Below are 21,239 nucleotides of genomic sequence, written 5' to 3' on the forward strand. Positions count from 1 at the left end.
TTTCAATTCTGTGCGCGTTTTATACGGTGTACTATGTCAACTCGGCCTAAGTATATAGGTCATTCAGTAATAATAGGAATGCAAAAAGATCAATAGCAAAACAAAATGGTATCATGAAAAATATAGGCAAAGATAGAGAGGGCCTGGATATATAGAAGTGGAAGCCAAAAAGATCATCACAAGCCAATAAATGAGCGACACCGTGGTGTCAGAAGCAGTAAAGATGTAAAAAAGAAATATAAGGAAAGCAAAAAAAGAGATCATTATCTATCGTTTGCGGGCAATTCGAGCTCCACTGAGACTAGACTTGTCCGACAGCCAGCCAGACTCGATGTCTTCGATCATGTTGTCCAGCTGTTTGACGTTTGGCCGGCCATCTCGGTAGGAGCTAGAAGTCTCAAACCCGCTGTACTCACTGCTGCGGGAAGAACTGACCCAGCTGTCAGGCCGTGATGTATGGCGGCCGGGATATTGGTGTGCGTGTGCGGAGCCTGATGACATGTGCGCGTCTAGATTGAGACCCTCGAGAGGGTTCTTGACTCCAGCGTTGAGCGCCGCCATAAGAGCGGCCTGTAAAATATGGTTCTGGCGTTCCAGATTCGCAACCCGGTCCTCGAGGTAGTGATCCACTTGAGGAGCAGCGCGGGTGTGGTGACTGCTTTGAGACTCCCTCGATCTGTGGGTTGATTGCGAATATTGTGACTGAGGAGACGAAGTCTTCCCAAGACCATGGGTGCTGCGGCTTTGGGGTGTCATAGGGCGCGCAGGATTGGAGTCACGAAGGCGACTGCGTGAGGACATCTGTCGTGGATCCATTGTCTCATATCCTCGGCGTGTTGGTTGGATGCGTTGGTATTTGTCGGCTTTCCGGCGCGAGCATTTGCCGTCTATCCCTGGACCAAAAACCTCATCGTCTGATGATGGAAGCGGGGATTCGGTGCGAGATTCGGGGCGACTTTGTTGATATGTTTCGGGGAACCTCTCATGTCGAAGGCTACTCCCTGAGCTGTCGCTCCGGGATAAGGTCGAGCCTCGGTAGGGCCCCGATGAAGGATGCACCTCCATCTTCCTCATTGACGGCAGAACAGCCACATTAGGCGCAGTGTAGTTGCGTTGGTCAACCTTTTGCTCAGAAGGCGGAGGAGGTGGGTGCTGAGTAGGTGGAGCTGATGGGAGTGATGAAGTGGGTGGCGGTGATGGTAGACCGAATGGAAGATTTTTTCGACTGGCTTGGGAATTGACATGAAGCCCCTTCAAAACAGCACGTTTGCCATTAGATTTTGTAGGGGTTGGGTGTCCTAGGACAGGAGAGTCGGCCAGAGGCTGTCCTTCTGAGACCTTTGCACCACATTCACTCGAGGGACTTTCGGGAAGTTCTTGCATCCTAGGGATGCGCACACTTGAAACACGTCCTCTCGGAATGCAATGTTCCGGGGTTGGCTGGTAGTGTTCCGAAAGCGAAGTGGTAAACAAGCTGTCCTCATCATCGGCCATTGACTCCCCGGCATCGACGCTGCCAAGAGAGTTTGTAGGGTCCGAGTCAAGGGCACATGGACTATCAATAGCGGATTTGAGCTCCTGGTCTTCGATTAGTGTTGCCGAAGGAGAATACAAATTGGTAGACAGTGGCTGCGACTCAATCGCTCGAATATTTGAAGCTTTCGAGCGAGTGTTGGAGTCCGGAGTGCTTGGAGAGCATTTGGTTTTGGGCAGTAATGGCAGGGGCTTTGTAGGTGCCGGGAGAGGAAATGCCTTCAGTGTGCCCAGAGACAACGAGAGTGGCCGAGTTTTAGTCTCATCTTGGGAGGCAGAATCCTTTGGGGCTTTTTCTATAGATAGTGCCGCTGCAGAAGAGGTCGCATAAGGTACAAGGGCACCAGAGCACTTTAGTTCTGCCTCGCTGACTGGAGCATCTATAAAACCATCTGAAGACTTTTTTCGCTCGTCTGGAACATCGGGGGCGCTGTCAGAAGATGGAGTTCGTGAGCTGGATGCTGTGGTATTTTCGATCGTTTGGTACCGAGGAATTGATGAATTTCTCCATGCGCCCCTGCTAGACTTGCGAGGTGCAATATCGGGAAAAAGCTTCAGGGTAGGCGACAGGGGTGTTACATTTCGAACAGAAGATTGTTCTGATTGAGTTCGCTTTTGGCTATCAATGGACGGTTTAGGCTGTGGCTCGGTCACATTCACACCCACGGATGTATTGATCGTGCCTCGTGAGACAGGGTCGGCACGGATACTCAACTCTGCAGAGCTAGATGACCGTTGGATTTGCTCATCAATTGACGCGTTCCTATTGGAATGACTGGTAGAGGCTAACGAAGAAGCTGGCCGGATGATATTGTGAGGACCAGGGTCTGCTGTAGAACTTGACATTGGAGTAGCCGATGAGGATTGGGAGGAAGGGTGATCGGTGGGCTGATATGGCGGCGGCATGGAATCGTCGAAATCGGAAGCGAGTGAGACTGCGACATCGACCATTGAGCCGAAATCATCAAGATCCAGAGAGCCCAAGCTACGTCTGGTTTCAGTAGGGCGCCTGTTGCCATCGACTTTGGCTTGCAGCCATGGCTGTCCAATGTTCTCCACGTCCTTCTTTGATTTGGAAAGAGATCGAGAGATAGATAGCGACAGGCTTTCTTTTGATCGCTTTGCTTCCTTTTGTCCCTTTGACTCCTTTGGTAAAGCCGCTGGCATAAGATATCCTTCCCTTCTCAGTGCTTCGATTTGACGCTCTTGTTCTTCTTGCTTTGACCTGGGTGATGATTCCTTCTTTTGGCGCTGGGCAAACTGCAAAAGGCGACGATGAAATGGTTTCAGGTCCTGCTTTGGATCTAGCTTTGACTCTGGCTTTGATTCTTTAGGCGAAACAGGAACCGGGAGTGCAGTGGTTGTATCGGAAGGACTGGAGGGTTGAGGTTCAGAAGGAGCGCGAGAGCGGGGTTGAGGTTGGGATGGAGCCGGGGGCTGGGAGGGTATATTTTGAGCCTGGAAGAATCGAACCATGTCCACTAGGCTTTCATTTCTACCGGCTCTTTCAGCCGTGCCTGCTGATCGGGCTTCAGGTCGTGGAGCACTACCACCTTGAGGCCTAGGAATGACTAGAGGCTTAGGTGCTGGCCCAGTCTTTGTGGACGTCATGTTGGGGATCCTGCGTTTCGAGGGGGGATCAGGTCGATAAGTCCGAACGATTGGGCTTGGTGCAACGGCACAGTCATGCGGTGAATCAAACTGATGCATAGGGAGACGAAGCATCAATTACTGGCTTGCTTTGCAATCCGGCAGTTCCCGGGTGTCGACATGAAAACCCAGGGCTTACCGGTTAAAGCAATAGACAGTGCTATACTTCTAAGTTAGAAGGATAAACCGAGGCACTGGCTCGGGAGCGAGGCATTCTCACCTGCTCAAGAGGGCCAACACAATAGGGGCCAGGGGCTATATAGACGCGCGAGGAATATGAATATGATACGTCGACACAAGTTGACACCACTATATACAGGGGGTGTCGATATGTACAAAGTCGACAAGAGTTGGCGAGCGTGGCGTTCTGTATGGGAGAATCAGAACGAGCGAACAAAACTTGGGACTGCGAGGCGGAAATGGAGAGAGTTTAATAGGATCTCAGGTGAGCTGTCGCATCCTTACTTGGAGGGGATCCTTGAACTAAAACGAACACAGGAGTAGTCCCAGGAAGCCCCTCCCGGAACCTGGAAAGGCGCAGATATACAGGGTGGTTGAGGCTAAAACGGTAGTACGAATCCGAAGAGATGATGAAAATGAGTTTTTCCAAAGGGATTCGTCCGAGCAAGGTCCTGTGGAGAACTTTTCAGACTAGGCAACTCTAGCCATCAAACATGCTGTGGCACTCGCGATGTATAGTTTGGGATCCAGCAGGTAATATGACACAACGCTTGTATGGCAGACTCGGGCGTGCCAATGCAGCTGCATGTTGCCGTCGGGGATTCGGTCCCTTTTCCTCATTGTGTTTATTGTGGCAAGGACAATGCTGGCCAACCATAGACCAATCGTCAATCGAACGGCTCTTCACTAATTGGCTTTTCTCCTTCCTGCCCCCCTTAGAGAATGCAAGGGGGGTGAGAAAAGAAAACGTCAGGCCGGCCTGTACTCCGTAACCCGGGCTCCCCGCCGGATGTGAGGTATCAGATCCAACAGAACAAACCTTTCAAGCCAAGCACTTAGCATGATCTTCCCGAGTAAAGCAAGAATTTAGATCGGACCTGTGCAGATCCGAGGGTATAGACAGTCGATCATGGCCGATCTTTTGGGGGGGGGGGAAGTACATGTAAATCGGGGAAATGAGAGAGGGTGAGATAGCTCACACTCAATTCTTAGACTATTGAAAATACATAGGGGGTCAATAACATAACATATTGATCAATGCGAATGACTTCAAAGATTGAATAATAATATACAATATACAATATGTCGATATGTCAATAATATGTAGCAATGTGGGAACACTACTCCGTACTACATAACTATTAATCTATACCGGCATTATAAGTGAGAATGAGAAACTTGGATGTGAGACCCATTCAACGAAAAGAAATAAGATTCTGGAAGAATGAATCATGAAGTGAACCCCTTGCCTTGACGTCTCACACATTACCTACATATTGTAGATAGTACGGAGTACTTTGTACACCATAACCATTTCCTGCACTTAATCTCCGAAAAAACGCTCTTCTTCACATCTGTAGTACTCAATTTCGTGGTCCTGAATTCCCAAAACAAAAACAAAAACAAAAAAATAAAAATAAAAATGCAGAAGTGCCAGACCCACGCTACAAGACATGTCAAGTCTTCCCCTCTTTGTCTCCAATAATATGTTAAAGGATATCCACTTCCAAGACCGTAAAGAAACCAGTATAAGCGAATAAGAGACAGAGTCTAACACACACATCACAGCAAACAGGATAGTTTTAGTCCTTGGGCATCGATCGGGAATTGACTTGGAAATGGTATACATATTCTATACTCCGTGCGGAGTACATGTACATGTACAATATACAGCATTTCAGAGCCTATCTAATAATAGGACTCCGCACTTTTGTCGTTTGCCTTCTGATCGTTTACGAAGAAATAAAAATACGGTTTTCTCTTTCTAACAATCGAATTTTCTATAGATGATATTAGATTATTTTGCTTGTGATTTTCTCGCTCTCCAAGGCTATGGGGATGAATGACTAAAGTCAATGTTCCGTGAGAAGATATATGAGGTTCCAGTTAAGGCTTTGGCTTGGAGCCTTGGTATTGTATATATCTTGCTTTTACCTGCTGCAAGGGCCCCTGGCCGAAGGGCTTACCGATGGGTCTATTCAGCGCCGGTCTCGGTTTTCGCAGGGCGAGGCCATCTGCCTAAAACAGACACCATAGTATGATATCCGAGAAATCTTGAACTGGATGCGTGTTCCACTGGTGGCTTATAGGTAAAGCCCGCAAAAAGCTCTAGGCCCAGCCTAGGTCACGGTACCATTATATCGGATGGATTTGGTTTTGCTCGTAAACCTTGGCTGAAAAATTCATGGGCCGGGTCCGTACGCAATCGCTTCTTTTAACACCTTAGTCACACCGGATGATGCACGGCCCAATTCGCCGCCTTCCTCTCTGGCGCTCTTGATTCCACGCTCGATTGCTGACTGGAAACGAGTCGAGAAAACGCGATACCTATCCTCACGGGTTTCGTACATTTCTCCTTCCTCATCACGCGGCTTCCCAAACAGATTCAGATAAGCGAATGGGGTAGATGAGTCTGAGATCATGTGTTGGGCGGTCTGACAAAGTGGAAACGGCCAGTCGGGACTCTCATCATCACCCGACATCTCACTATCGACACCGCTGATAGAAGGGTTTCCGATCCCCGCATCTAAGAACTTTGCCAGAGTCCCAAGCGTTTTGACCATGGGCTTGCCCTGGCTGCCAGACTTCCCAAATGAAGCCCGGCTTGAAGACCACTGCGATGACTCTTCGGTGTGCCAGCCCAACACAGACAAGAAGCAGTTGAGTGTTTTGATCCATCCTCCCGCGCAGGAAACTGTTGATTCTCCCGCTGCCTCGACCATCCATGATAGTATCTCCACAGCAGAACTACGGATGTCCGCTGCAAGATGGGTCATTCCTGCACGAACGTAGGGAAGGAGTTGCGCCACATGGTCTTCGACATCGCCCGGCGGGAGAGTCCGCAAGAGCTTGAGGAGCTGAGTCCGTACACTGGTGCTTCCATCGAGGATGAGCGGCAGCAGAGATGGTAGAATAACGCTGACTGGTTGTGGGAGAGGCGAGTTTACTGGCCGAGATGATATCGTCGTAGTCAGATAAGCGAGCGACTCCCGTCGTTGGCTGTCGGACTTGGCGTTGAGGAGAGATAAGTTATGCGTGAATACGGCATTTGCAGTTGGGGCAGCAAGGTGGAGAGATTGTTGCGTGAGGACAATAGCTAGTAATCGTGAGCATAACCACATACTAAGCAGCCAAAAAGATACACATACCCTTCGATTTGAAACTGGTATCAGTGTAGTTGTCGGGCTTCGCTTTAGTTTTTCCAACCTTCAGTTTAGGTTTCTGCAGAAGTTAGTAGGTTGAACAAGAGAAACGGAGATTCACAATCCTAACCTGAAAGTCCTTTTGCTTATCCTTCTTTCTTTTAGAGCTGGCACCCATGGCTGCGCAATGTCAATTGATTGAAGATGGATGGCTGTAGGTGATCTTTTTTTGCTCTGATTATCACACGTGACTTATCATATCAGTTATTGCCTGAGGCATGAATTTTCCCGAACGGGAAAACCTGCCGTACACCTGGGCAATGTTCCGGGAAATCGGGCATCTAGCTCTCAACTCGATATATAATCGGGCTTTCTACCCATAGCCCGTGGACGAATTCGGGTACTAACTTGCAGTTGCTTGATTTCCTAGAGATCGTCTAACGTCTTTGGCGAATTTAATCGATTCGTCCATTTTCCGGAATATAATATGCCATCTTGCCGAACAAAAACTTGGACATTAGAAATTTCATTTTGCCATCAATCCTTCTGAATGCTTCATTCTTCTGGATAACTTCCATATTTATCGGCTCTGTTGACTTGTGCTAGAATGTTCTTGACGGTGTGTCGTCTCAAGAAGGTCAGGTGCTCGTTATGACGACCAATCATATCGAGCATCTGGATGAAGCACTCATTCGGCCTGGCCGCGCAGACAAGAGAGTGCATTCCCAGCTTGCCGACAACTTTGCTTCCATGGTGCCAGACCAATTTTTCAGTCTAGCTGAAGTTTTGTCGTTCTTATTGGAGCAGAAGAACTCACTTTTTGGTGCTGTTACTGGTGTTGAAAACTGGATAGAGAGGACAAAGGCTGGGAGCCAATTAAAGAGAGAGGATATTGAAATTTCCAAGTATATCTAACTACTAATCCAAACCCGCCATAAAAGTCAATACGCATATTTGCCAGGAAAGTTGGCACGGCTGAAAGCAGTTTACTCTTAGTATGATGAATAGCGGGCAATCACCTAAGCTTGATGAATAATTTCTTGAAATCAAAGGATAGGAGAAGGAATGAAGGAATTGCTAGAGGCATTTAGCTTGCACCTTGGGAATTTCATCAGCAAGACCAAAATATCAAATGCCATCACCAGCAACTAACCACGAGACCCTCCTCCAAGGGCCTTGGCCACCGTCTCCTGCGCGGACTGCAGTATAGACTTGTTCCTCTCTAGCCCATAATCTCGCTCTTCTCTCGGACCACCCTGTCCAAATTGCCAGATATTATCGGGTGTATCTGAAGAGCGACGAGACGTCGCCTTCGTATCTCCTGCAGAACTCAATCAGTAATCTAGCCGGCATCAAGAAAGAACACGTAGAGCGACTCCAGATCCGACGTCATTCGCCGTACCCGTAAAACAACAAAGCCAGCGCGCTATCGCCGCTCGAAATACGCACCGGGTTGGAGCTGTTCAGCTATCTTCTCGCGTGCATGACTGGCAGACTCATGGACGCGGCCGGTGACCCTATCTGTGGTATTGGTCTTGGTTGTGAATGGTTCCGAGGCTTCTATTATGTGTGAATAGGGTTCTGCATATCTAAGGAAATCCACGAGACAGCCACTCACCGTCCGTGTTAGACATGTTGCCCTGTTGGAAAGAATCAGCTTCACCATGTCAATGTGTTGGATGTTAATTAAAAGAAGTTCCATCCTACCTTTCCAGCTATCTTGGTGTTAGTTTGATTGCTGGATAAAATACACTGCGGCCTTGTATGGTATAAAAGTAACTTATCTTGAGGAAGCTCGAAGAAGTAGTACAGCCCAACTATTCGTCGAGATGACGTAAATTGTTTCCCCGGATTAATGTCCGGGCTGAAGTTAGCTGTCATGTCATTCTTCGCTCAGCCTGCAGTTAGTGATGGAAAGAAAATAGTTTAGGGCTCAATTACATCTAGAGGTGGTAAGCTCAATCAACGTGGAGAGCGGGCGAATTGGAGAAAATCATGGTCATATTGAAGTCCAGGTCTAGAAGTAATCACGCAAGGATAACAGAATCCATTAATCAAAGCCTGCTCAGCAGCGCAAGAAATCCAAGAATAGATGAGTAGAATAATAACAGAAAAAAAGAAAAAAAAAAAAAAAAAACAAACGCAGAGAGAGATGCGCACTTCTGCCCGGTTCCGAGCTGCGAGACAACAAAGGAAACAAGAAAACAAAAATAAGAATGAGGACATAATAAGCAGCTCGGGTCCCGGACAGACGCGGTTGTATCAATCAAATCAACAAAAAGTCAAAAAGTCAAAAAAAAAGGGACACGTGACATGTAATAATCTGGGAAAACATGGGAGTAATAAAGGAGCCACGACCGCCGGGGACATAAGTCGTGTAATACGTGAAATTATAGAGGTGATTAACCGGTCACACCTCGGCAAAACTCAGCAAAAGAAAAGGACCATGTGGTAGAAGCCAACTATAGACTCATTGTCAACCACTCCCATTCCTGACTCGCACCCTGCCCACCCGCGATACTGTGATTCGCTGGGTTTGCGGCAGCGGGTGGTGCCATCGCCGGAGCTAATGGTACGACTTTGGATCGGCTCGGAGGAGCGGCCGACTTAGGGCTGTCCTCTAGATCTGGATCGGATCCAGTTGGTGCTTTTTCGAGTCTGCGCTGCCGCCTGGGTGCCACTTGCACACCAGCACGAGCTTGAGCAACGCCAGCCGGGGGACCGGACTTGGGTGGAGCAGCGGCAATTGGGACAACACCGGTTTTACCCAACGAGCTAGATCCATTCATCGAGGGTGGCGACTCAGAAGTGTTCATGCGGGATGAAATCGATGTGGATGGGGCATGCTGGATGGAGTTTTTGCGGGAAGACTTCTTAGATGACCGAGAAGTGCCGACAGCAAGTGTGCTAGCGCTGCTACGGTTCCGCTTCTTGATAACATCAGTCTTGAGCGAAAGTGGTCGGACAACGCCATGGAGTTTCAGGAACAGGCCACATGCATTGCACAGAGGTTGGCCCTCTGGATTACGTCTCCATAGAGGGGTGGTCTGGGTGAAACAGTTGGTGCAGGTGGTCGGTCCCGCGTTCGGGTCACCGTTTTTCGACCCACCAGGGCTACCTGGCCGGGACGGCACCGCACTGCTAAGACCAGACTCTGGAGGGGTGCTTGGCGAAGGATGGTTTGTTGGAGGCCCACTGGCTGAACCATTCAAGCTCTGACGGAGTAGTGCAGCAGCATTGGGCGTCGATGCTGTGCGGGGAACCTTTCCGTAGCGACGAGGATCCTGGTTTTGGTTACGGACTTCGCTGACCGAAGCAGCGGATCCGTGCGCACGACCAAGAGTGCCTCCCTGGTTCCATTCAGGTGGGCCATCTATCATGTCCGTGGATCCTATTGTAACGTGCTTACGGTGCTGAGCATTGAAGCCTGGTAGCGAGTGTATTGATCCGGGGAAACCCCCGTCCCAATGAAGACCGGCGCTCATATCACCAGACTCATCCAGAGAGGCAAAGTCATTTGGCATAGTCATGCCTCCACCTTCACCAAAGTTGCCATCGTCATCTTCGTTGTCTGAGTCTCCACCGAAAGTAAACATGCTACTGGAAGGCGCTGTTGTAGAGAATTCGCCATGGCCAAGCACCTGTGATGGGTTGATATGCTGCGGTGGTGGCACCGAAAATCCAGACACGTGGGTGGTTGGTGGCCCTGTAACTGCACTCCCTGAGTGAGATTCGCCGTTGGACATGTTGTACATATAACGTGGCTGCAGCGATGCAGACAGGTTCGACTGGCGCTGCTGGATATAATTAGGAATGCGGCGCTGGGTGTGTGATTCAGCGGAGGGCGCATCAGAAAAGAATATCGATTGCTCCCCTTCATAAATCGGTTGCGGGGTTGACACAGTAGACTGATAGCCAGAAGGCGGGGGCGAGAAGAACTCGGTTGAGTTAAGCGACGAGGCGAGCGGCGTCTGGGCATATAGACTCGAGAAAGGATTTCCTGCAGTCATTGGAGAATCTGACGGCGAAAAATGGAAATTTTGCTGGTATGAGCCGGCCGAATTGAGCCCGTGATCTTCGCTAATGCCATACGTATCCAACCCGTAGGGAATGTTAGAGTGCGTGTGATGGTGTTGAGGTCTGCGCGGACCCACCGTGCCATTGCCGGAAAGAGCATAGGCAGAAGGTGGATGATCGAGCGAGTAGTCTGGCAGTGCAGAAGACAGTTCCGAGTGCTGTGCCATCATGGCGTTTGATACCGGGGGAACCTGAGGCGAGGCCTCGGCAGGGCGCTTGCGCGTCGGAACAGACAAACCGGCAAAGAACTGCCGGTCGTCGACGCTCGTTTTGCGGACCCGACGGGCGACGTATCCAAACTCGGAATTTGTTCGCTGATCCTGGGGTGGATGAGGGAATGAGGCAGCGGTCGACGAATCCATCATCGCATGGTCCTTGCGCGATTTAATAGGAATTGATCCAGTGGGTGTTGCTGTGAAGTGTCGATCAATAGGATGCGAGGAATGTTCGGCGGGAGAATCAAAGGGAACGATGAAGTCATCTAGATTCATTGGATCCGAAGTGGTATCGTGTGCTAGATCGCCACCAGCGGGCGATGGTTGGTCGGACAAGCGCATCTGCGCGATGCCGCTCGGTGTCGGGCTTAAAGTTTCCGAGGCACTATTCGGACATCAGTAAATCAGCCATGTGCTTTAGCATTCATAAGAGTGTTTCTTACCGAGCCTGCTGTTCCCGTTCCTTCCGCTTAAGATTCATGGCCATCATTCGCCATGTCAGATTCTCCATGCGCTCTTGGTTGGGCAACTGAGACTTTGTCCTGGTGTAGAGTTTCCAGATCTGAGCGCCCAGCGGATCTTTCCTTTGCATCTCGTCAGGGCTGTCGCCACGCGACGCACCGTTCGTCCATTCCGGAAAGATGGAGTTGCCGAGGACGGTATCATTGGCATTGGAGGAACCGGAGGGACTGAAGGGAGTATCGAAAGAGAAGTCGTCGGACATCATATGGGAATCCGCGTCGAAGTCGGGGAAGGCCATAGGGTGGGAAGGCCGGGCTCTCCCGTGCCCTCCGTGATGTATCCCGTCCATAATCTCCGATGGGTAGGGTTTCAATGAGAGGAAAGAGGTTATTCAAATAGAGGCGACCGCGGGGGGAGGGGATGAACGGCAAAAAAAAAGTGGGTTGGATTGAAATTCCTCCGTACCCGCCGTAAACGAGACCCTTGCCGGAAGTTGATGATCGAATGCAGCCAAGCGAGAGACGATTGGCAGGATTCAGCCAACGACCAGGGTCTGTCAACGTAAAATGCCTATTAGCACGGGACGGATCTTATGATAATAATATATGATAATAGGTAATTAAACTGACGACTGGGATGAGAGGAACGCACGATGGATCTGGAAACCACCACCCAGCCTCAACGCCACTTGGGATTTTCCTAATGAGTCGTGGAGGGGGGGCTAGACCCTCCAGACGCTCATGCCCCGAGAAGATCTATCTTTTGATGGGAAGAGAAAATCCTCCCAAGAATGACCGAAGGGAAGACGGAGAATGGAGAGAGGTGAAAGATGAAAGATGGAGAGGGAGGAGAGAAGGGAAACGTGTGGGAAGATGGGGAAACGGAGGGCAGTTGGTTTTACTGCCGACCACGCAACGACAATAACCAGGTATGAGTTAGAATCAGACGTACTTCAGGATTGAAGATATTGAAATAAAACTGAACAGAAATAAAGTCAAGAAAAGAGGAAAAGAAGAAGAATATGATGTCAAAAGAGGGCCTAGAGTGACGCTGAACAAGAAGTAACTTGTAATCTATGTAATCTATATGTAATTTGACATACCAGTATTACTGTTGTCACGGGGAAATGCCCGATTTACGGCGCTTCGCTCGATTGCCATGATTTGGATGTGCCACTCCCGTCTTCTTCAAAGCCGATTACTTTTTTTTCTTTCTTTTTTCCGCCTGCATATACTGCGACGTACAAGACCGATTGAGACCTTTCCCCCAATCAAGTATGGAGATATGGAGTACTTCGGGATCTAGAAGGGCATCGTTTCTTTCTCTGCATACTCGGCATACCTTCTGACATGGGTACTCCGTATTGTTGACCAAGTTTAACTATAGATGTGACCGGCATCTTGAATAATCATCGGCCCGAGTGGTCGCAAGCTCCGTACTAAAATTGAAACTAATGTACCTTGCCCGCTCCTGTGAGTCGGGACCGGTCCAAACGCAGGTACTATCAATTCCTATGGCTAGTTGGAATCGGACAAGCTTGAGGAGAAATATGGCACTCCCAAAACATCATGTTCCTTAGCGGCCCCGGAGTGAGTCCAGATGCAGGATAAGTGGGTACTGTTCGTTAATGGTGGAGTACACCACCCGGTCCAGTCAAAGAGGTCTCGTGGGATGAAAGCGAACAAACGCATGCGCTCTCGATCTCTCCGTCTCTTGTTCTACGGGATATTGTAGACTACAGGACAGTTTGGAGACAAACGAAGTAGCTCTCGGGCCACCCATGAAGAAACCGCAGGAACAAAAGCACGATCAGATGTTTTAATATCGAGGTTTATAGTCCATGCTCTTAGCGCAGCGGGGCGGAATAGTAAACGGAGTAACGGATGGGCCCTCAAAAGATAAGGCACGTTCTACAAGTCTTGTTCGTTTTTCTCTTGGTAATAAGAAGCGAATTCGGACTGCTTTTCACAGCTTCCAACTGATTTTGTCATATCTCGCACATAATCCATAATAGGCCATATCAAATAGAATATAGAAGCAATCAATCCCACCTACGGATGTCGAGACTCACCGAGAGGCTCAGAAAGATATCCCTATATTACCCGAGAACGGTACCACCCGTGTACGGAGAAGATATACAGGACGGCCTGTCACGGAATTTCCCCGACGTTCGCCCCCATCCGAGGTAAAGTACGGAGTACCAAGAAGGCAACCGACAACTTCGCAAATCAACGTTCTTCGTTTCTGTTTCCCGCCTTCACGGGGGATCTTGAGGCGGACCTCCGTACCGGTTAATATCCCTGCTTTTCTTCCCTCTCTTTCCATGAGTTTGCCACCGCCGCGGCACTAACAAGTCGGGTTTATGGTACAACTCCGGCCATCCTCGTGGGTTCAAGAGTCGATCTCAGAATTCCGTGTCAATTTGATATCAAACGTCCCCGGGAGCCTGGTCGACTCAAATCATGTGGAGACGGGAACCCGGATCGGGATACGGAGGCACGCGAGGCCTAAACAAGACGATGTTTTCCCATCCAATGGCACCTTCAGAGTAATCAGCTCCAATATGCCGTGGAGTCCTACTCTTTTTTTTTTTGGCCCCACGATCCACCTCAAGTCGGGGAATCCGAGATAAGAAGGTTCTGATAGGAATGTAATTAGAATGTAATTAACCATGGTCATCTTTGAGGGAATGCAGATCGGTGGAACTTTGGACCTTATCTCTTCTTGTTAGCATAAAGTACCTGACCTTCAGGTCATACATGTTTCTAATCATATTGTCAAATCCATTTTGGATCGGGGATGTGAGTGGGGGAAAGCACAGTCATGTCTCAGGCACCCGGACCAACCCGGAGATGTATGTCGCGGGGGAAAGCATTGGGCAATTATTGCCCTCGAGGCACTGGGGAGGTGGGCCGTGGCGTCCTGCACATTCAGCCCGCGACGCCAATCTGACTCTGTACTTTGGCGGTCTTCTCCCACATCGGTGTTTTTTTTTTTTCTGTGCGGTTCTTGCGGTTACGCGAGAAAATCTTTAGGAAGGTTGAGGCATTTGACTGATTCCATATAGAAGCGTTTACCTAGAGGCCAAAAGCGTGGAGACACAAGGAGACTAAACATGGGTTCCTTTTTGAGTGAACGGACATGGGATGGTTTGACATAGTCATTTGACCGAGTTGACATAGTCGAGTTGACCGACCGAGTTGACCGAGGTGACCGAGTTGGTTGAATTTGGTTGAATTTGGCCGAGTTGGCCGAGTTGGCACCGAAGTGAAGCCGAAGTCAAAAGGAAACCCCGAGGGACAATGCACTATATATACGTTGTACTCAACAACCCAAGAACATTGACGCCATGCCGTGTGGTTATCTACCAAGCCCGTCTCGATAAGACGTGACGCTACCTAAGGGGGCCAAAAATGCGCTCACTGATATCGCAACCAACAGGGAGAATCCTAGGTATCTCCAAAGAAAATTCGAACGTGCAGAGGGAGATAAGGCCCCTTCCTGACACAATGATGCGTTATCATTGGATCTATCACCTATGTTGTACACCGCCATGCTGTGACTCTGCTATCTCCAGATTTCAACCCCAGAGTCTTACTTCATATCGATCTCCGGGGGATCCTCCAATGCGGATCTAGGGCGTTAATTTGCTATGCTGTAAATGGACAATCGACCCTTATCTCCTACGTCAACTCTTGTCTGTGAGATAATGACTATGTATGTATATCTCTGATGTGACCGATCTTCAATCTTAGGTTCCCGGTTACATCTCGCGCAGATATGGGATTATTGGTGCAATCTGGCATATCAACACTGACGCGACGCCATTAGCAGATCACGCAAGGGAAAATTCAAACATGACAATCCGAATGCTCTGGTTTATCTTGCCAATCTCTTCTTTATTCTATCTTCCTGCAAGTGTCCTATCAAGTCGCATTCGCGAGGTCATTGACGTACAAATCAATGCTGGCTATTTGTTATCAGAACTTCTCCCAGTTTTCTATCTGCTTATTATCTATCTGCCTATCTATCTGTGTCAGGATTTGTTATCACGGACTCGGATGGCCCTGGCATATTCGTGTGCTCAGGGATATAAACTGTCCCTCCCAGACGCAATACTATTGACGAGTGTCGAGTATTTGATTGGCTTCTCTCGCGAGCTAATAACCCGACTTGACTTTTGTGTGCGGATTGAAGGATCCCGGGCCAATGGAACTTCGAGAAAGAAGTCAGAAGTCATGACGTGTTAACTTTGTACGCGAAGTATTATGCATCACTACTCTCATTTTTGTCTTAGCTTTGCCACAAATAATCGACCCAAGCGAGATTCTTCGTACGGAGTACTCCGTACAACGATTGTGTGACCTACAATGAACCTTTGATAGCAAGGGTGCACCATACATGCACACTTCTGTAAGCAAGAAACAAGAAGCTCATAGTACAGGTAGGCTCTTAGTACATTGAGGATAGACAAGAACTCTGGAGAAAAGGCCGAGTCTTACGATAAAGTATAGATATGCAGGGCAGTTATTGTGCAATACGTACACAAGAATTATGCATTTCCAGCCTATGCCTTATCAAAGAACCAGAGAAAATAAGATTGTATCAACCCTCCAACCGTTAATTCTATTGGTTGTTGAGCTGGTCGACATCTTTCCCGCAAGCAGGAGTTGCATCTTCCTGATGACACAGAAGCGACAGAGATCAGAAGGGTATCATGTATTGAGAAGATTACACATAAATTGTCCAAAGGAAACGAAGAGAAAAGGAAGTCTATATCGATGGCCCAAAGAAAAGCTCCAACATATGAGGTGAAATCACACTCCAATCCAGACAACCACCGGCCAGAAACAAACATACCGCATACAACCAAGGGTAAAATACCACCAGATGAGATAGAGAAAAGCACGCAAAAACAGACCGGGTAGAAAGAGCCCGAGGAAATGGATAGAAAATGAAAAGGTGGGATGAAGCCATGATAGAAAAGGAAGAGACAAGAAATCATAGTAAAAATGCCACCCGAAAACCCTTGCGCCCGCTAATGACCAGCTGCAAAGCAGACCCGCCACGGTATATGAGGATGAGGTGAAAATAGATGAAATGCCAATTGGGGGTAAAAAGTATGTGTACGTCCCGCGGGGTATTAGAAATGAAACAGGCTGTCTAGGAATGTGATGTGCAACGTGAGGGAACTTGGACTCGAATAAATGCGAAAAAAAAGTTAGGCGTGGGAGAGGAGGTATAATATGTCGAAGAAAGGAATGAAAATATTCATGGCTTTGACGGGCCTCCGGGGTGTCCCATAGGAGCAGGATTAGGCGGGTATGCGTGTTGTGGAACTGTGTCGCCAGAGTACATAGGATATGGCACCACGCTCATTCCAGACATGGCACTCATATCCTGCCATTGCGGGTAGCTCATTCCTGGTGGGTATGAAACCGATCCTGGTGTATGCATCTCAGGTGTGCCTGGCGAGCCGTGTGGGCCCATGGCACTCGTGGCAGACAGAGATTGTGCGGGTGTGGTCATTCTCCGTTTGAGCTCCGGGGGCAGTTGTGGGTGAAACTGATCAGGGTATGATGATCCCATTTCCTGTCCAGGATAGCTCATGGTTCGTGGTGGTGGCGGCGGGACCTGCCAAACTGTTCCATCTGGCTGCATAGCGTATGCCGTCTGGCTCATAGGCTGTGCTTGGCCTCCCATTGAAGATGCTGCAGATATCGGGGAAGCGGGTGGGAGGCCTGAGTGTATGGTCCCGGGATTCCATAAGTTGGGTGACATATTCATCATATGACCTTTTCCGGCTGCCATCGTATTCAACAGTTGCGGGTCCGCTATAGTCGTAAATTCGTCCCACGAGACCCCCGTGTCCATTGGTTGATGGCCAGCAAAGTCTCCTGGTCCCATAGGTCGATCTAGTTCAGATCAGTCAGTCAACGAATGAACCTGGATTGCAGTGCAGAGAAGTCTAGACGACATAAACCTACCTGGTGTTAGACTCATATTGGCTTGAACCATTCCGACGTTGTACGTTGACATGTCCTGCACAGACGAGGCGTTCATCGGCATAGGCTGGTATGGGTAGAAAGTCTCGGCGGGGTCGGGCATCAAATTAGTCGGAGAGGAAGCAATTGGTGTGGTGTTTGAGCGCTCGGTTGAGGGTGTCTCCAATCTCGAGCTTGGTCGTGATTTCTTTTCAATCGGTGGTTGCTGGTCCACTGGAAAAAACTGACAGTCCTTTCGCAAGCGAATGCAGTTTTCACATCGTCCTTCCGTATCATCTGGCGCTACAAGACATCGGATCTTTCGTCGTCGACAGTGCACTGTAAAGGTATAAGTAACATGGTCACATGTGAATACCCCGTTCCCGAAACGATGGCTTGTTTATTTCCTCCTGATCGACACAGTTTCGCACTTCGAAAACGAGGAGAGAAAGGCGACAAGCAAACAGGCGATGGGTGCGTGGGATATATTACTGACCACATGCGACAGAGGTTCGATGATATCCCAACTTATTGCGCTTCTTATCATTTGCGTCCATGGTGCTTTGTGAGTTTGCTGTCGATGTCATCTGGTCGACAGCTACTGGCATAGCTCCAACGAGCACGGTTCTGTCGCTGTATCGGTCGAGGGTGCATCAAAAGCCACAGCGAAGCGAAAGGTGTGATTTGCGAAGCAGCCGGCCGAGAGTACCTCGAGATGTGATCAAAGGTGTATGCGACAAGAGTCCGCGCAAGGCCATACAAATACTGCACAGAGAGTATGACCGATGAGTGCCTCCAGAGGATGACGCTGCTTCAATTCTCAAGTTCTGATCCACATACGCCACACTGGATCAAGTATGATATTGCGCGCGTTTCAGAGCGAGGATGTCGGGCGTATGTCAGGGCCCGTGTGTCTCCAAGTATAGAGGTGATGTTGCAGTAGAATGGTCGAGGATAGATTGATTCCAGGCTGGGAGTTCCAAACTTCCCAAGTCCAGCAATTGCGAATTAATCAATGATAATTATAGTAAAGTGTTCGTGGAAGGGGATTTGGACGGGGTTAGGGCCTAGAAGTTTATTGTGGCCCAGTTTGAGATCGAGGAAGAAACCACACTAGGGGGACGAGTCAAACGATAACCAAAAAGAGATTAGTAGAGAGAAAACAAAAAAAGAAAACAAAATTAGGGTATTCAAAAGGAGCGAATATGAAGCGAACGGTGTGAAGAGAAGAAGAGCAGATCGAAGATGGTAGGTATAGTCCAATAGGTAGAAGCTAATCGCGGGGTGAAACGCCCAAAGGCCTTTTGGGTTTTTTTTGGGAGGTTTTTTTTTTTCCCTGAGATTTTTGATTAAATTTAATTTTCAAGCATGTATATCACGCCGTACGTGGAACAAGGTGGCTCTCATAACTAAGACTAACACGGATGTATCGAGTTAGCCCAAATCAACTGCAGGTCATTGTCAATGGATGATCAGTTCAGGGGTCCGCGGATAACTTCCCTTAATGCTCTAGATTTACTGGCGTTTGAATGGTATTTCTTGTTTTCTGCAAGGTTTTCCTTTTCGATCCTTTTTTCGTAATCTCTTTTTCACCTACGTAGCTCCTTTTTTTTTCTAGACTCCTGTCACCGTTAGATCCGTCCTTGATTAGGTAACTTTCCAATGCCCCTGATTGCGTATTGTAGACCCGGTTCTTGAAATGAAGCAGAGACAAGGAACCATGGTCTGGGAGCCCTGACAACAGTGGGGATGTGTGGATGTTGGAGTGGCCGCTCAAAGTGTACGATACCAGTTAGGCTTAGGGCCAACAAGGATGCCTGTCAATCATTGATGAACTGGGGAATGCTTCCTTCAAGTCCCGACTAGGTGATTAGTGAGTGACGCGAGCTTAGGTCGGCACTCAGAACCAATAGGCTCGTTGATTTGAGGGTCCATCAAGAAGAACCTTCTGTCTCCGGTCATTTCACAGGCTGATCCTTAGAAACCCAGGGGGCTTCTCGAAGGGGAGCTGTGCGGTTCGATCTAAAGCATAAGTTGTGTTGCCCACATGGCCTTCTAGAAGACTGGAAATCACGCTATCCCATATTTTACTCCGTAACATGATATGAACTGAAACGAACCATCGGTTATTTTTGTGCTAAAAACAGATTCAGGGTCCACGGTTGATGTGTATCAGGTTATTGGTTCGTGTTTTGGATCCTTTTTCTTTTGTTTTTTTCTTGTGGTTTGTTTAATATAACGTTGAATTATCTAAAAAAGAATAATAAATTATCTTCTGTGGTTTTGGTTTTGCCCCTTTTCCAGTAGCTTTAATCCGATTTGGTTGCATTTATCAGGCCAAAAAAAGAGGAAACCTGTCAAAAGATCCATGGAAATAGTGGACCAATCAGTGACCACGGACCTTTCTTCATGGATCCAACCACAATGTTCGGATGAGCAGTCTCTACCTAATTGTACCCCGTGCATCCAATGCTCATAGGACAATCTCACTGTTTCAACGTTCATGATGGCGTAGTGAGCGACATTTTCTAGAAACACGTACGTGGCCCTTTAAGATTTGATTCTACTACAATAAATCATATATTTTGCAAACCAATCGGTAGACATAAATCTGCATCTACACAGCCCTGAACTACACCCAAGTAGGATAACCGTCCGAAAGCCCTAGCAGACTACGGAGTACTACAAATAATAATATAATATAATATAGTACAGCATAGGTAACAAAATGCGAATTGCAAGCGATCTCACAAACTCTGTGTGGGGCAGGTCAAGGTTTGATTAAGGATCGTCTGGATGTGGTAGCGTGTTACAGGTTGGGTCTTGGTATTCGTATGGGGCTCATCTCGGGGCTTTTTCCTTCTGTCTCAGCTTCCATTAAGGCTAAATCATACAATAGAAGGGAAGGTTCTGATTGAATGGAAAAGATCAGTGCTTATTATACTCCGTCTGATAATGTGCCTGTTCGAACAGATGACAGAAGAAAAAAAAAGGGGGTGGCTATTATCAACGAATACTGGTTAAAATGAAGAGGAAAACGTGTCAAGTCCGGCGTGGCTTGAGGAATATCGTTCTGGCAAGTGGACTGGAGTGGACGATGATCTTCATACTGTTGTATGGCGTATCACGTCAACAAAACCCCTCAAGGCCAATAAACGCCACCGATCACCGTACTCTCGTGCTCTCCAAGCCACTTGACAACGTATAATTCACCAGCAGAGTCTCATGTATACATACTATCCAATACATGCTGTGCCTTCAAGCTTTTGCCTAATGGGATGCTTCCACCGCCATTTTGCGAAGATAAACTACATCCAACACTGGACTTCCCACGCTCTGGCCCCGCAATTTAACACACACTGGTCGAAGATCGACGAGCACGGGGTCTTGAGAAATGGTCAAGAGCCGATACTATTGGGTCTTACAACAGAGACTCTTTGCAGCTGGGATTTGTCTGCAGCTGAACAATCAGTACATGTATCGTGACGCGGCGAATGTAAATGCGATAGATCTTGCAGTACGGGGTAGTGTGAGGCAAGCGACTCCAATCATATATTGCAGCACCAGCCATACAGAAATAGGACACATACGAGAATATATTGGTACAATATATTCCGTACATATTGTAGCAGGAATGTTCGTACTCGGTTCGCTTGAATAATTAGGTAAAGCCCAACGGGGCGTCGCGTCGTCGTCGATCGGCCAAAGTGTTTGAAACTGAAACAAGGGTCCAGTCCAGGGCTGAGCCAGATCTTGCTAATCTTAGCCAAGAATAGTTACACTCATGTGGGTGGATAGATGTAGAAGACTCTTACAGTCTCAGATGTCGCTTAATCACGTCTACTAGCCAACTAGCCTACTTAGGTACATATTAATATTGTAGTCTTGTACAATTCGAGAAATACCCATAACTATTCCTTTCTGGGATTAGCAGTCAAAGCCCCAACCCCCAACTGCCGGGCTCCGCAGTGGCGTGCAGGTATGTATTCCTACCC

The 21,239-nt window shown here is 48.2% G+C and overlaps 4 protein-coding genes across 4 annotated transcripts; all 4 read right to left on the reverse strand.

Moving 5' to 3' along the window:
- Positions 1-267: 267 nt before the first annotated feature.
- Positions 268-3,144, reverse strand: LCP9604111_8769 (uncharacterized protein; the record flags this gene model as incomplete). Its single annotated transcript, XM_039076948.1, has 1 exon — positions 268-3,144. The coding sequence occupies one exon, from the start codon at positions 3,142-3,144 to the stop codon at positions 268-270; it is 2,877 nt and encodes a 958-aa protein (XP_038925165.1).
- Positions 3,145-5,546: 2,402 nt separating this feature from the next.
- LCP9604111_8770 (IPI1/TEX10 family protein) lies at positions 5,547-6,684 on the reverse strand (the record flags this gene model as incomplete). The annotated part of the gene is made up of 3 exons (XM_039076950.1): positions 5,547-6,460; positions 6,513-6,585; positions 6,637-6,684. The coding sequence occupies 3 exons, from the start codon at positions 6,682-6,684 to the stop codon at positions 5,547-5,549; spliced, it is 1,035 nt and encodes a 344-aa protein (XP_038925166.1).
- A 909-nt stretch (positions 6,685-7,593) lies between these two features.
- On the reverse strand, positions 7,594-11,609 carry LCP9604111_8771 (transcriptional regulator family: GATA type zinc finger; the record flags this gene model as incomplete). Its single annotated transcript, XM_039076951.1, has 7 exons — positions 7,594-7,604; positions 7,660-7,827; positions 7,956-8,066; positions 8,125-8,146; positions 8,214-8,221; positions 9,196-11,183; positions 11,242-11,609. The coding sequence occupies 7 exons, from the start codon at positions 11,607-11,609 to the stop codon at positions 7,594-7,596; spliced, it is 2,676 nt and encodes an 891-aa protein (XP_038925167.1).
- Positions 11,610-16,531: 4,922 nt separating this feature from the next.
- On the reverse strand, positions 16,532-17,801 carry LCP9604111_8772 (putative C6 finger domain protein; the record flags this gene model as incomplete). The annotated part of the gene is made up of 3 exons (XM_039076952.1): positions 16,532-17,175; positions 17,248-17,583; positions 17,741-17,801. 3 exons carry the CDS (start codon positions 17,799-17,801, stop codon positions 16,532-16,534), a joined length of 1,041 nt encoding a protein of 346 aa, XP_038925168.1.
- Between the last annotated feature and the right edge of the window lie 3,438 nt (positions 17,802-21,239).

Source organism: Penicillium roqueforti (assembly GCF_015533775.1).
Source record: "Penicillium roqueforti strain LCP96 04111 chromosome Unknown scaffold_37, whole genome shotgun sequence".
NCBI classification, from domain to species: Eukaryota; Fungi; Ascomycota; class Eurotiomycetes; order Eurotiales; family Aspergillaceae; genus Penicillium; species Penicillium roqueforti.